The following is a 10,737-nucleotide window of genomic DNA, read 5'->3' as shown; positions in this document are numbered from 1 at the left end:
AGGCCCCAGCGGCAGCTGGCCGTGCTGCCATGCCCTTGGTCATGTGCTGCCCTGGTCCTCCCCTCATTCAGTCCTGGTGCTCCTGCCCCCCTCGATCCAGGGACTGTGCCCCTCCCTTGACGATCTAGGGTGGCCAGAGTGGGGCTGCCTGTGCTCTGTGGAGCTGTACCTGAGTGTCCTGGCAGCCCCATGTGGTCAGCTTGTGTGGCCATGTCGCCTCCCCTGGACCACCCTTGTCTGCACTGGGGTGAAAGAGGGTGGGGTGCGATTACTTCTAGTCAGACTGTCCTCCGGGCCCCAAGCCACAGGGAGTGGATCCCCTGGGTCCTGAGGGCCCTGACTACCCTGAGCTTAGAAGGTTTCCCGTGGGGCTTGGAGTGCAGGACCCAATAAAAGCCATCACTGAGGAACACTGGCCCTTCAGAGCCACAGAAGGCCTTTTGGTGCCAGCTGGCTGGGCATGCACCCCCTGTGTCATGCCAGCCTTTCCTGGGTGCCAGGCCCTTTCCAAACGACGTTCGTGCCCATCTGGGCTCCCTTGTCGCAGCCTGGCTGCTCAAGCTCCAGCTGGGGCAGCCTCTGGCCTCCGCTCCCCAGGCCCAGGGCACAGGCTGGCCGGCGGCCAACTGCCGTCCTCTGGGTCGCTGCGGGTGCAGCCTGGCTGGCCTGTCCTCCACCCTTTCCGCCCACTGGAAAGCTGCATCTCGTTACCCGGCCAAGGGGTGGAGCCCCGGGCCGCAGGGAGCACCTCCAGTGACCGGGACCGGACTGCGCTCCAAAGAGGCCGTTGGGCCTGGAGTGGGGTTGGGGGTCTGAGAGGAGTTGGGTGACATCCCCACTCCATCCCGGGTCCAGCTGTTGGGGTCGCTCTCATTGCGCCGAGACCATCACACCCATCCCGTCCTCTGGCGCGTCCCGTGCTGCGCCCAAACCTTACGATAAGCCCCGCCGGGAGCGCGCCATAGGCTGGGGCGCGTCACGGGGCCCAGGCCGGGGCGGGCCGGGGCGGGTCGGAGTCCAGACGTCGGGAGCGGGATGGCGGCGGAGCAGGACCCCGAGGGGCGCGCGGCGGCGCGGCCGCTGCTAACAGACCTCTACCAGGCCACCATGGCGCTGGGCTATTGGCGCGCGGGCCGGGCGCGGGACGCCGCCGAGTTCGAGCTCTTCTTCCGCCGCTGCCCGTTCGGCGGCGCCTTCGCCTTGGCCGCCGGCTTGCGCGACTGTGTGCGCTTCCTGCGCGCCTTCCGCCTGCGGGACGCCGGTAGCCGCTCACGCCCGATGGAAGCCGCCACCCCGGGAGCCCCCCACGCCCGACGGGAGCTCCCATCCCGCGAGCCCCCCACGCCCCACGGGAGCCCCCACCCCGGGAGCCCCCCACGCCCCACGGGACCCCTCACCCCGGGAGCCCCCCACGCCCGACGGGAGCTCCCATCCCGCGAGCCCCCCAAGCCCCACGGGAGCCCCCACCCCGGGAGGCCCCCCACGCCGCCGGGCGCCCCCCCCCCGGGGAGCCCCCCACGCCCGACGGGAGCTCCCATCCCGCGAGCCCCCCACGCCCCACGGGACCCCTCACCCCGGGAGGCCCCCACGCTCCACGGAACCCCTCACCCCGGGAGCCCCCCACGCCCCACGGGACCCCTCACCCCGGGAGCCCCCCACGCCCGACGGGAGCTCCCATCCCGGGAGCCCCCCACGCCCCACGGGAGCCCCCACCCCGGGAACCCCCCCACACCCGACGGGAGCCCCCACCCCAGGAACCCCCCATGCCCGATGTAGCCCCCTATGGCCTGCGGAAGTCCCCGCCTGCCCGATGGAACTCCCATGCCCACAACCAGTTTGTCCCCGCGCTCAGTGAGGGACATCTGCGCTCGCCTTCTGCTTAGGAGCCCCTAGGGATCCCCACCCCTCACCCTCCTGCCGGGGCCTGCACGTCACCTCTGCTCAGCGCAGTAACCTGGCTTCCAGACGTGCAGTTCCTGGCCTCCGTGCTGCCCCCAGACACGGACCCCGCGTTCTTCGAGCACCTTCGGGCCCTCGACTGCTCCGAGGTGACGGTGCGGGCCCTGCCCGAGGGCTCCCTCGCCTTCCCAGGCGTGAGTAGGGGTGAGCGGGCGGGGCGGGGGCCCGGGGTTAGGTCCGGTGCTGACTTCGCTCCCCGCAGGTGCCGCTGCTGCAGGTGTCCGGGCCGCTCCTGGTGGTGCAGCTGCTGGAGACGCCGCTGCTCTGCCTGGTCAGCTACGCCAGGTGGGCTTGGGACGGCCCCCGCGGCGGGGTTCTGCGCTGAGCAGGGGCGGTGGGGCTGGCTGCACAGGGGTCCCAGGGCTGGCCTCCCGCCCCCACTGTGCAGTGTGTAAGGAGGGGCTGGGAGTTCCAGGCCCCAGGTAACTCTGCCATCTTGGGTGGTCTGGCCACCCCCACCCTATGCCCCCTGACTCTTGGCTCTCCACAGCCTGGTGGCCACCAATGCTGCGAGGCTTCGCTTGATCGCAGGGCCAGAGAAGCGGCTGCTAGAGATGGGCCTGCGGCGGGCTCAGGGCCCGGACGGGGGCCTGACGGCCTCCACCTACAGCTACCTGGGCGGTGAGGGTCTGGTGACTGGGAAGGCAAGGGCAGGGAAGGAGGAGCCCCGGCTTGGTCCGAAGTCCCCCAATCCCACCGCCTTCCTCTCCAGGCTTTGACAGTACCAGCAACGTGCTAGCGGGCCAGCTCCGAGGTGTGCCGGTGGCCGGGACCCTGGCCCACTCCTTCGTCATTTCCTTTTCAGGCAGTGAGCTGCCCCGTGACCCGGTCAGTCCCTCCTCTCAACCCTGCTGTCTCCAGGCAGCAGGCCCCAAGCAGCCCTTGCCCAGGAGAGAGGCATGCCACCCTGGGAAGGTCACCCCAGTGCTGTCCCAGGAAGCTGGCACAGCCTGCATTACCTTTGCCCTCAAACCAGGGTGGCCCTGGCTGCTCCCAGGGCCTCACTCAGCATTCTTGGCCCCCATTCTTCACCAACCCATTCCACAGATGTTGGCGCCAGCGGCTGGGGAGGGCCCTGGGGTTGACCTGGCGGCCAAAGCCCAGGTGTGGCTGGAGCGCGTGTGTGCCCACCTGGGGCTGGGGGTGCAGGAGCCACACCCAGGTGAGCGGGCAGCCTTTGTGGCCTATGCCCTGGCCTTTCCCCGGGCCTTCCAGGGCCTCCTGGACTCCTACAGCGTGCGGAGGTGAGTCCCAGCACTCTAGCAGTGGGCTCAGCAGAACCTTGGCAGTCCCTGACCCCCTTATCTGTCCCCGCAGGAGTGGTCTCCCCAACTTCCTGGCAGTCTCGCTGGCCCTGGGAGAGCTGGGCTACCGGGCAGTGGGCGTGAGGCTGGACAGCGGTGACCTGCTGCAGCAGGCCCAGGAGATCCGCCAGGTCTTCCGAACCATTGCTGCCCAGTGAGTTCTCCAGGGAGCAGGTTTGCCTGGTGGGAGACCCCCCGGGAACCAGGATTTGGGAGTGGGGCAGAGAGGGACAGTGAGGCAGTCTCCTGCAGGCCCTGGCAGGGAGGTAAGGGGTGGGGCTCCCTAGGGGCTCCTAAGCAGAAGGTGAGCACAGGTGTCCCTGACTGAGGCCGTGGGGTGGGGGCACTAGGTGAATCAGCAGAGCTGAGGGCAGCCCCCACCCTTTCTCCACCCACATGCAGGTTCCAGGTGCCCTGGCTGGAATCAGTCTCCATCGCGGTCAGCAACAACATTGATGAGGAGGCGCTGGCACAACTGGCCCAGGAGGTGGAGTGGGCAAGGGGGTAGGCAGAGGGTGGCTGGGGGGCTCCTGGGGCCCTTCCAGGTCCTGGCCGGGCTCACTGCCACCTCCTCTCCCTCAGGGCAGCGAGGTGAACGTCATTGGCATTGGCACCAGTGTGGTCACATGCCCCCAACAGCCTTCCCTGGGCTGCGTCTATAAGGTGGGGACAGTGTCCGTGGCCCAGGTCGGGCAGGTCTGAGGGATGGTGAGCGGTGGCGGATGAGGACCAGCCAGCTCAACACCCTCTCCTCACAGCTGGTGGCCATGGGGGGCCAGCCACGAATGAAGCTGACGGAGGACCCTGAGAAGCAGACGTTGCCTGGGAGCAAGGCAGCTTTCCGGCTCCTGGGCTCTGACGGTGAGCGCCTCCCATCCCCCCATCGTCCGCCTTCAAGGCACCAGGGCCCCCCTTATTCTTGACCCCACCCTCACAGGGTCTCCCCTCATGGATGTGCTGCAGTTGGCAGAAGAGCCGGTCCCACGGGCTGGGCAGGAGCTGAGGGTGTGGCCTCGAGGGGCTCAGGAACCCTGCACTGTGTGGCCAGCACAGGTGGAACCACTGCTGCGGCTCTGCCTCCAGCGGGGACAGGTGGCTGCTCTGCCCTCATCCTGCCCCAGCCCCATTGGAGCCCTCGCCGGGGGTCAGCCCTGAGCTGCTTTCCTTGCCTCTTCCCTGCAGCTGTGTGAGCCACTCCCATCCCTGGCAGAGTCTAGAGCCTTGGCCCAGCTGTCCCTGAGCCAACTCAGCCCGGCGCACAAGCGGCTGCAGAGCCCGGCACAGTACCAGGTGGGGGGATGCCCACCCTGGTGTCCTGCCCTGGGTGCCCTCACCCTCCCACCCACCTCTCCCCTCCTCTGCTCCCTGCAGGTGGCGCTGTCGGAGAGGCTGCAGGCCCTGGTGGACAGTCTGCGTGTGGGGGCGTCCCCCTGAGTCTTCCAGCGGGGCTGCCTGGAAGCAACAAGAGTCACTCACTAACCCCACAGCTTGTCCTGTGTCGTTGTTCACCTGGCCCCAGGGCCTCCCGGGCTGGGGCTGGGGCGGGGGCTGGGCTGGAGTGGGAATCTGAGCTCGAGGAGCAGGAGGGTTTGCACCCTGGGGAAAGCAGGGGTCCTGCTGGGGTGGGAGACAGCCCTGCGCTGAGGCCTGAAGGGCAGCCGGGAGTCCCCAGCTGGGGTGGGCTGTGGGGAGTCAGGTCCCACACTAGAGCTGCAAGGCCACAGGCAGGGAGGAACTTGCTGCAGAAGACACCTCCTTGCTAGAGGCAGGCTGGGGGCGGGACAGAGTCGGGGGGGTGCCAGGTAAGAGGGTCCAGCCGTGGCCCTGGGCACCCACACCTGCCTAGGCACTGCCCCCAGGCTCAGGGTCAGCAAGGACATTTCAAACTCCACAGTCCAAAAGTGAGAGCTCAGGTGTCTCCTGCCACTGCTGCTGCCAACCCCGCACCACCCTGGTATCTGTCACCAGCCAGCCAGGCCTCAGGGACACAGCTCCCGACCCAGCAGCCCAGGGAAGAGGAGGAAGCACGGGGAAGCAGCAGAAGCTGGCCCTGACTCCTGACTCAGCTGCAGACACCCAGCCCAGGTGGCGCTGTGCCTGGCTGTGTGCTGGGCTGGCCCTGACTCTGCGCCAGCAAGTTCCTGATCTCAGGGTTCCACCAGTTTTGGCAACACGGGCTTCAGAGGAACTGCTTGGGAGAGAGGTTCTAGGCTTGGCAGGAAGTGGAGGCTGGGGGCCTGGGCCTCACTTGTCCAAGCAGCCTGAGGGGGCACAGATAGGCAAGGGCGTGGGGGGAATGCTGACTGCCTGGGGTGCGTCAGGGGCACTTCCGCCTGCCCAGGCATTCCACCAGACCAGCTCATCTGGCTCCCCAGGGCTCAGGGTTGGGCAGTACCCACTGTGTGGTTGGCTGAGGGTGGAGGGCGGGGACTTGGAGCAGGGGCCCATCCAGCCAGCCCCAGGGAGTATGAGCTGGAGAGAGATACAGACTCACACACACTGGGCAGAACACAGCATGCCCCAGGTACCCACAGGGCACCCTGGCACTCCGAGGGGCCCAGCCAGGGAGTGTTCATCCATTGTTGCACTGCTGTAAAGAAATACCTGAGGCTGGGTAATTTATTTTATTATTTTTTTGAGACAGAGTCTTGATCTTGTTGCCCAGGCTGCAGTACGACAGCATGACCTCGGCTCACTACAACCTCCGCCTCCTGGGTTCAAGTGACTCTCCTGCCTCGGCATCTGGAGTAGCTGGAATTACAGGAGCCCACCACCACGCCTGGCCAATTTTTTTTTTTTTTTTTTTTTTTTGAGATGGAGTCTCGCTCTGTCACTCAGGCTGGAGTGCAGTGGCACTATCTCGGCTCACTGCAACCTCTGCCTTCCAGATTCAAGCGATTCTCCTGCCTCAGCCTCCTGAGTAGCTGGGACTACAGGTGCATGGGACCACACGCAGCTAATTTTTTGTAGTTTTAGTAGAGACAGGGTTTCACTGTGTTACCCAAGATAGTCTTGATCTCCTGCCCTCGTGATCTGCCTTCCTCAGCCTCCAAAAGTGCTGGGATTACAGATGTGAGCCACTGTGCCTGGCCTAATTTTTGTATTTTTAGTAGAGACAGGGTTTTGCCATGTTGGCCAGGCTGCTCTCAAACTCCTGACCTCATGATCCACCTGCATCTGCCTCCCAAAATGCTAGGATTCCAGGTGGGAGCCACCACGCCCAGCCAAAACTGGTAATTTATTAAAAAAAAGGTTTAATTGGCCCATGGTTCTGCAGGCTATAGAGGAAGCATGGCTGGGGAGGCCTCAGGAAACAATGTCATGGCGGAAGGGAAGCGGGCAGGTGTTACATGGCCTGAGCAGGAGGAAGGGGTGGGGTGGTGCCACACTTTAAAACAACCAGATCTTGAGAACTCTATCACCTCCCACCAGGCTCCCCCTCCGGCATTGGGGATTACATTTCAACAAGAGATTTGGGTGGGGATACCCTTCAAAACTAGCCAGGACCCAGAAGGGCCCCCCCGACAGTGGTAGGCACCTGCACAAGCTCTGGAGGGGCCATGCTCCTCTGGCATCTTTGCTGCCCCTCCACCCCTCTGGGCTACCCCAAGCCCACCCAGTCATGCCCGTTCCAGGGTGTCTGACAGAGCCAGAGGGCAGGGGGCAGGGCCAGCCCCTAGCCCCAGGCCCAATGGGGAGCTGACTGCTGGTCAGCGGCTGAATCAGGCCTCAGCTCAGGGTGGGGCCCAGACACCTGGACCCAGGTAGGACCTCCTCAGGGCTGTCCACAACTGCCCCGAGCCCCCGGCCAAGAGGGGCTGGTGGTCAGGGTTAGGCCCTTCTCCCCCTTTCTTTGTGATTCTGCCAGCTCTTGGGGATCCTGTTCCCAGGGCCCTAGTGGGAAGAGCCAGACCACGGGACTCAGGCTCCAGGCTGGCCACTCCCCTCCAGCAGCCAGGACAGGAGGGCCCCTCACAGGCCCATAGCAGGCACCTCCGTGTGGCTCCCCAGCCCCCACACGCTCGCGCACGCGCCATCACGCCTGTCCATGGTCCCGCCCGGGCCAGCTTCTAGGTCAGGCCTGGGCAGGACTTCCCAGGAGGCGCAGCAGCAGGTGCTACCGGCAAAGGCAGCTATGGCTAGGGGTGTGTGGGGCTGGGTCCAGGAGACGCCCGTGGGGGCTCTAACCCTGACAGCTGTGGCCGAAGGAATCCGGGCCAGGCAGGGGTGGTCCCGGGAACCCCCTTCCACAGGCCCTCAGCCTGAGCCCTGGGAGCTCAAACCTGAAGCTGAGCCACAGACCCAGGCACTCGCCACCCATTCTGAGACTGAGCCTGGGTGTGGGGCCACTGTCCCTGAAGCTGGCAGCGAGCCCCGCTCCCCTGAGGGGCCCCACCAGGTGAGGGGTGAGGGAAGGGATGCTGTGTGGACCGCCGGGGCTCCTGTGAAGGCTAGGTGGAATGGGACGTGCTGGGCCTGGCGGAGGTCAGGGCGAAACAGGCTGGTGAGCGACAGAGGAATGAGGGACTTTGTAGGAAGCCGGGTGGGGAGCTGAGGGACTGGGAGGAGAGCTAGGAGAGGCTTGGGCATTTCAGACACCCCACCCGTCCTGCCCTAGGTTCCCCAGAGTTCCTGGGAGGAGGGGGTTCTTGCTGACCTGGCATTGTACACGGCTGCCTGCCTGGAGGAGGCTGGCTTTGCAGGGACCCAGGCGACAGCGCTCACCCTGTCCTCAGCCCTGGAGGCCCGGGGGGAACGGCTGGAGGACCAGGTCAGCTTCCACCCTCTCCATGCCCTACAGACTCCTGCTGGTCCTGGCGCCAAGGTGGTGGGAGGAGCCTGGAGAGCACAGCCTGACCCTGCCACCTTCAGGCTGCTCCAGCCAGGTGGGGTTGGGTGGGGGTGAGGTGGGTACAGGGGAGAGGGAATGGACAGTGGACGAGGCCTGACTGCTGAAGTCTGCTTCTCCCCGCCAGGTGCATGCTCTGGTGCGAGGGCTGCTGGCGCAGGTGCCCAGCCTGGCGGAGGGGAGGCCCCGGAGGGCAGCCCTGAGAGTGCTGAGCGCGCTGGCCCTGGAGCATGCGCGGGACGTGGTGTGTGCGCTGCTGCCCCGCTCTCTGCCCCCAGATCGGTAACCCAACCCGCCTGGCCCTGCGGCCCCCACGCGGCTTCCTTCCCCCTTCCCGCTTGGTGGTGGAGTCTGGCCCAGACAGGGGAGCTGAAAGGGAGCAGGGCCTCCTTACTCCATCCCCGCGGTGACTCCTGCCCGTATCCATTCCTGTTCCCCTCACTTTTAGTTCTGCAAACTCCGCCCACCCTCCCGCCACAGAGTTTCTGAGGCTGGGCTCCTCTGGGAGCTGTCTTCTAGCTCCAGGTGGTCTCCCCTGGAGACCATGCTGGGGTTGGCTCCGGAGTGGGGTGAGTGAGCCTGGGGGGCTAACGTGCCTGGACACCCCTGGCTCTTTGGTTAATTTTCCCCCGAAGTTATCTTTGGTTTTATTCTCTGTAGCGATTAAAAAAATAAGAATAATGCCAGGTTTACTTCACTGTCACTGACCCAACAGGACACCCAGCGGGTCCCCACCTGGCAGCTGAGCTCGAGACAGGCTATTCTGTGGTCTGCACAATTAACACTTCATTTCTTTATTTGGGATTTGGGGGTGGGGGAGACCGGGGTGGCAGTTTCCTGCCCCTGCCCTGCTAGAGTCCTAGTGGCTGCCTCCACCCTAGCTGGGGACCCTCTACATCTCCTCGACACCCACCCTGCACCATCCCTTGTCTCACGCCAGCCCCCTCTGAACCCTCAGGGCAGCGGCCGAGCTCTGGCGCAGCCTAAGCCGTAACCAGCGTGTAAATGGGCAAGTGCTGGTACAACTGCTGTGGGCACTGAAGGGTGCTTCAGGGCCTGAGCCCCAGGCGCTGGCGGTAGGTGGCTCCAGCCATTCCCCAGGCACGGGCGCAAGGTGGTGGGGAGGAGGGCGGTGACTGGGAGTTTGCACCTTGGTCACTCCTCCGGGAATGTCCCACGCATGTCTGAGGCTTAGTCCCTGTCCTGTCTATGGCATGCCTGTCCCTCTGCTGTCCAACGCAGCTCCCGGCGCCCAGGGCCTGAGTGAGCCACTTGTTCCACAGGCCACTCGTGCTCTTGGGGAGATGCTGGCTGTTTCAGGCTGCGTGGGGGCCACGAGGGGCTTCTACTCTCATCTGCTGCTTGCACTAGTCACACAGCTGCACGAGCTGGCCCACAGCCCTCGCTCCTCTGACATGCCCAAGATTTGGGACCTGTCCCACCGAGGGCCACCACACAGCCATGCCAGGTGAGAGGCAATACCAGGGTATGTGGGATGGGCCAGCATGCTGTCACCCTCTCAGCCCCACTGCCCACCTGCTCACTGTCCCCACCGCCAGCTGCGCTGTGGAGGCCTTGAAGGCTCTGCTCACTGGGGATGGAGGCCGCATGGTGGTCACGTGCATGGAGCAGGCAGGAGGCTGGAGGAGGCTGGTGGGAGCCCACACCCACCTGGAGGGTGTCCTGCTGCTGGCGAGGTGAGGAGGGGCCGCAGGATGTCACACCAGGAGGAGACTCGTTGCTGGCCAGGTGCTGGCGCTGGGTGTGGGGACAGGGAAAAGGCAGGGGCACGAGGGTGGTGTTGGGATGGGGTCTTCTTGAGGAGTAAGGCCGCCAAGCGGAGCGAGAGCTCCCATTTCCACCTACCCCAGTGCCATGGTGGCACACGCCGACCACCACCTTCGAGGCCTCTTCGCAGACTTGCTTCCCCGGCTGCGCAGCGCCGACGACCCGCAGCGCCTCACGGCTATGGCCTTCTTCACCGGGGTGAGCCTGCTTCCCGAATGGGTGGCGAAGGGTGACCGTGGACTTGGTTCCTAAGCCGCAGCAGCTGACCCCGTGTGCCTCGCCTAGCTGTTGCAGAGCCGGCCCACCGCACGGCTCCTGCGGGAGGACGTTATCCTGGAGCGACTTCTCACCTGGCAGGGAGACCCCGAGCCCACCGTGCGCTGGTTGGGCCTGCTGGGCCTGGGCCACCTCGCGCTGAATCGCAGGAAGGTGAGACAAGGGAAGGGGTGGAGGACAGCCTGGCCCGGCTGCGGCAAGGTCTGCAAGAGGCTGACCACGAGTCCCAGCAGGTGCGGCACGTGAGCGCGCTGCTGCCGGCACTCCTGGGCGCACTGGGTGAAGGCGACGCGCGGCTCGTGGGTGCAGCTCTGGGCGCCCTGAAGAGGCTCTTGCTACGGCCCCGGGCGCCTGTGCGGCTCTTGAGCTCGGCGCTCGGGCCGCGCCTCCGTCCGCTGCTGGACGACGTGAGCAATGCCCCGCCCCTCGACCCCGCCCCCTCAGGCCCCGCCCCTCGACCCCGCCCTCTCAGGCCCCACCTTACCAGGCCCTGACCCCAGTCTATCCCCTCCACGACCCCTACCCCAAGACCCCTCCCCGGCTTTTCCCTCCCTGGCCCGC

At 65.7% G+C, this 10,737-nt stretch overlaps 2 protein-coding genes across 8 annotated transcripts in view; both read left to right on the top strand.

The window, feature by feature from the left end:
* Positions 1–584: 584 nt before the first annotated feature.
* Positions 585–4,749, top strand: NAPRT (nicotinate phosphoribosyltransferase). Of its 3 annotated transcripts, XM_017511539.2 has the most exons (13): positions 606–1,261; positions 1,966–2,093; positions 2,162–2,244; positions 2,450–2,580; positions 2,672–2,787; positions 3,007–3,203; positions 3,277–3,417; positions 3,666–3,750; positions 3,846–3,926; positions 4,022–4,124; positions 4,201–4,355; positions 4,446–4,553; positions 4,635–4,749. In XM_017511539.2, exons 1-13 carry the CDS (start codon positions 1,036–1,038, stop codon positions 4,695–4,697), a joined length of 1,617 nt encoding a protein of 538 aa, XP_017367028.1. In that variant the 5' UTR covers positions 606–1,035; the 3' UTR covers positions 4,698–4,749. The 3 variants fall into 3 exon arrangements, with proteins under 3 accessions (XP_037588397.1, XP_017367026.1, XP_017367028.1); XM_017511537.2 differs by having other exon boundaries at positions 598–1,261; positions 4,446–4,747; XM_037732469.1 differs by lacking the exons at positions 4,201–4,355; positions 4,635–4,749 and having other exon boundaries at positions 585–1,261; positions 4,446–4,539.
* Positions 4,750–7,204: 2,455 nt separating this feature from the next.
* MROH6 (maestro heat like repeat family member 6) overlaps positions 7,205–10,737 on the top strand; it is a 15,271-nt gene continuing 11,738 nt past the window's right edge. For 3 of the 5 annotated variants that reach the window (XM_017511526.2, XM_017511525.2, XM_017511527.2), the window contains exons 1-9: positions 7,205–7,662; positions 7,882–8,034; positions 8,240–8,394; positions 9,071–9,188; positions 9,396–9,580; positions 9,672–9,809; positions 9,984–10,098; positions 10,186–10,329; positions 10,407–10,583. In XM_017511526.2, coding sequence (XP_017367015.1) covers positions 7,312–7,662; positions 7,882–8,034; positions 8,240–8,394; positions 9,071–9,188; positions 9,396–9,580; positions 9,672–9,809; positions 9,984–10,098; positions 10,186–10,329; positions 10,407–10,583 — 1,536 coding nt within the window. In that variant the 5' untranslated portion in view covers positions 7,205–7,311. The remainder of the gene's footprint in view (positions 7,663–7,881; positions 8,035–8,239; positions 8,395–9,070; positions 9,189–9,395; positions 9,581–9,671; positions 9,810–9,983; positions 10,099–10,185; positions 10,330–10,406; positions 10,584–10,737) is intronic. The other 2 variants (XR_001819837.2, XM_017511524.2) reach the window with 1 other exon arrangement.

Source organism: Cebus imitator, unplaced genomic scaffold (genome assembly GCF_001604975.1).
Source record: "Cebus imitator isolate Cc_AM_T3 unplaced genomic scaffold, Cebus_imitator-1.0 Scaffold449, whole genome shotgun sequence".
Classification (NCBI taxonomy): Eukaryota; Metazoa; Chordata; class Mammalia; order Primates; family Cebidae; genus Cebus; species Cebus imitator.
Note: the sequence above shows the minus strand (reverse complement) of the source record. Positions and strands in the feature narration are given on the sequence as shown.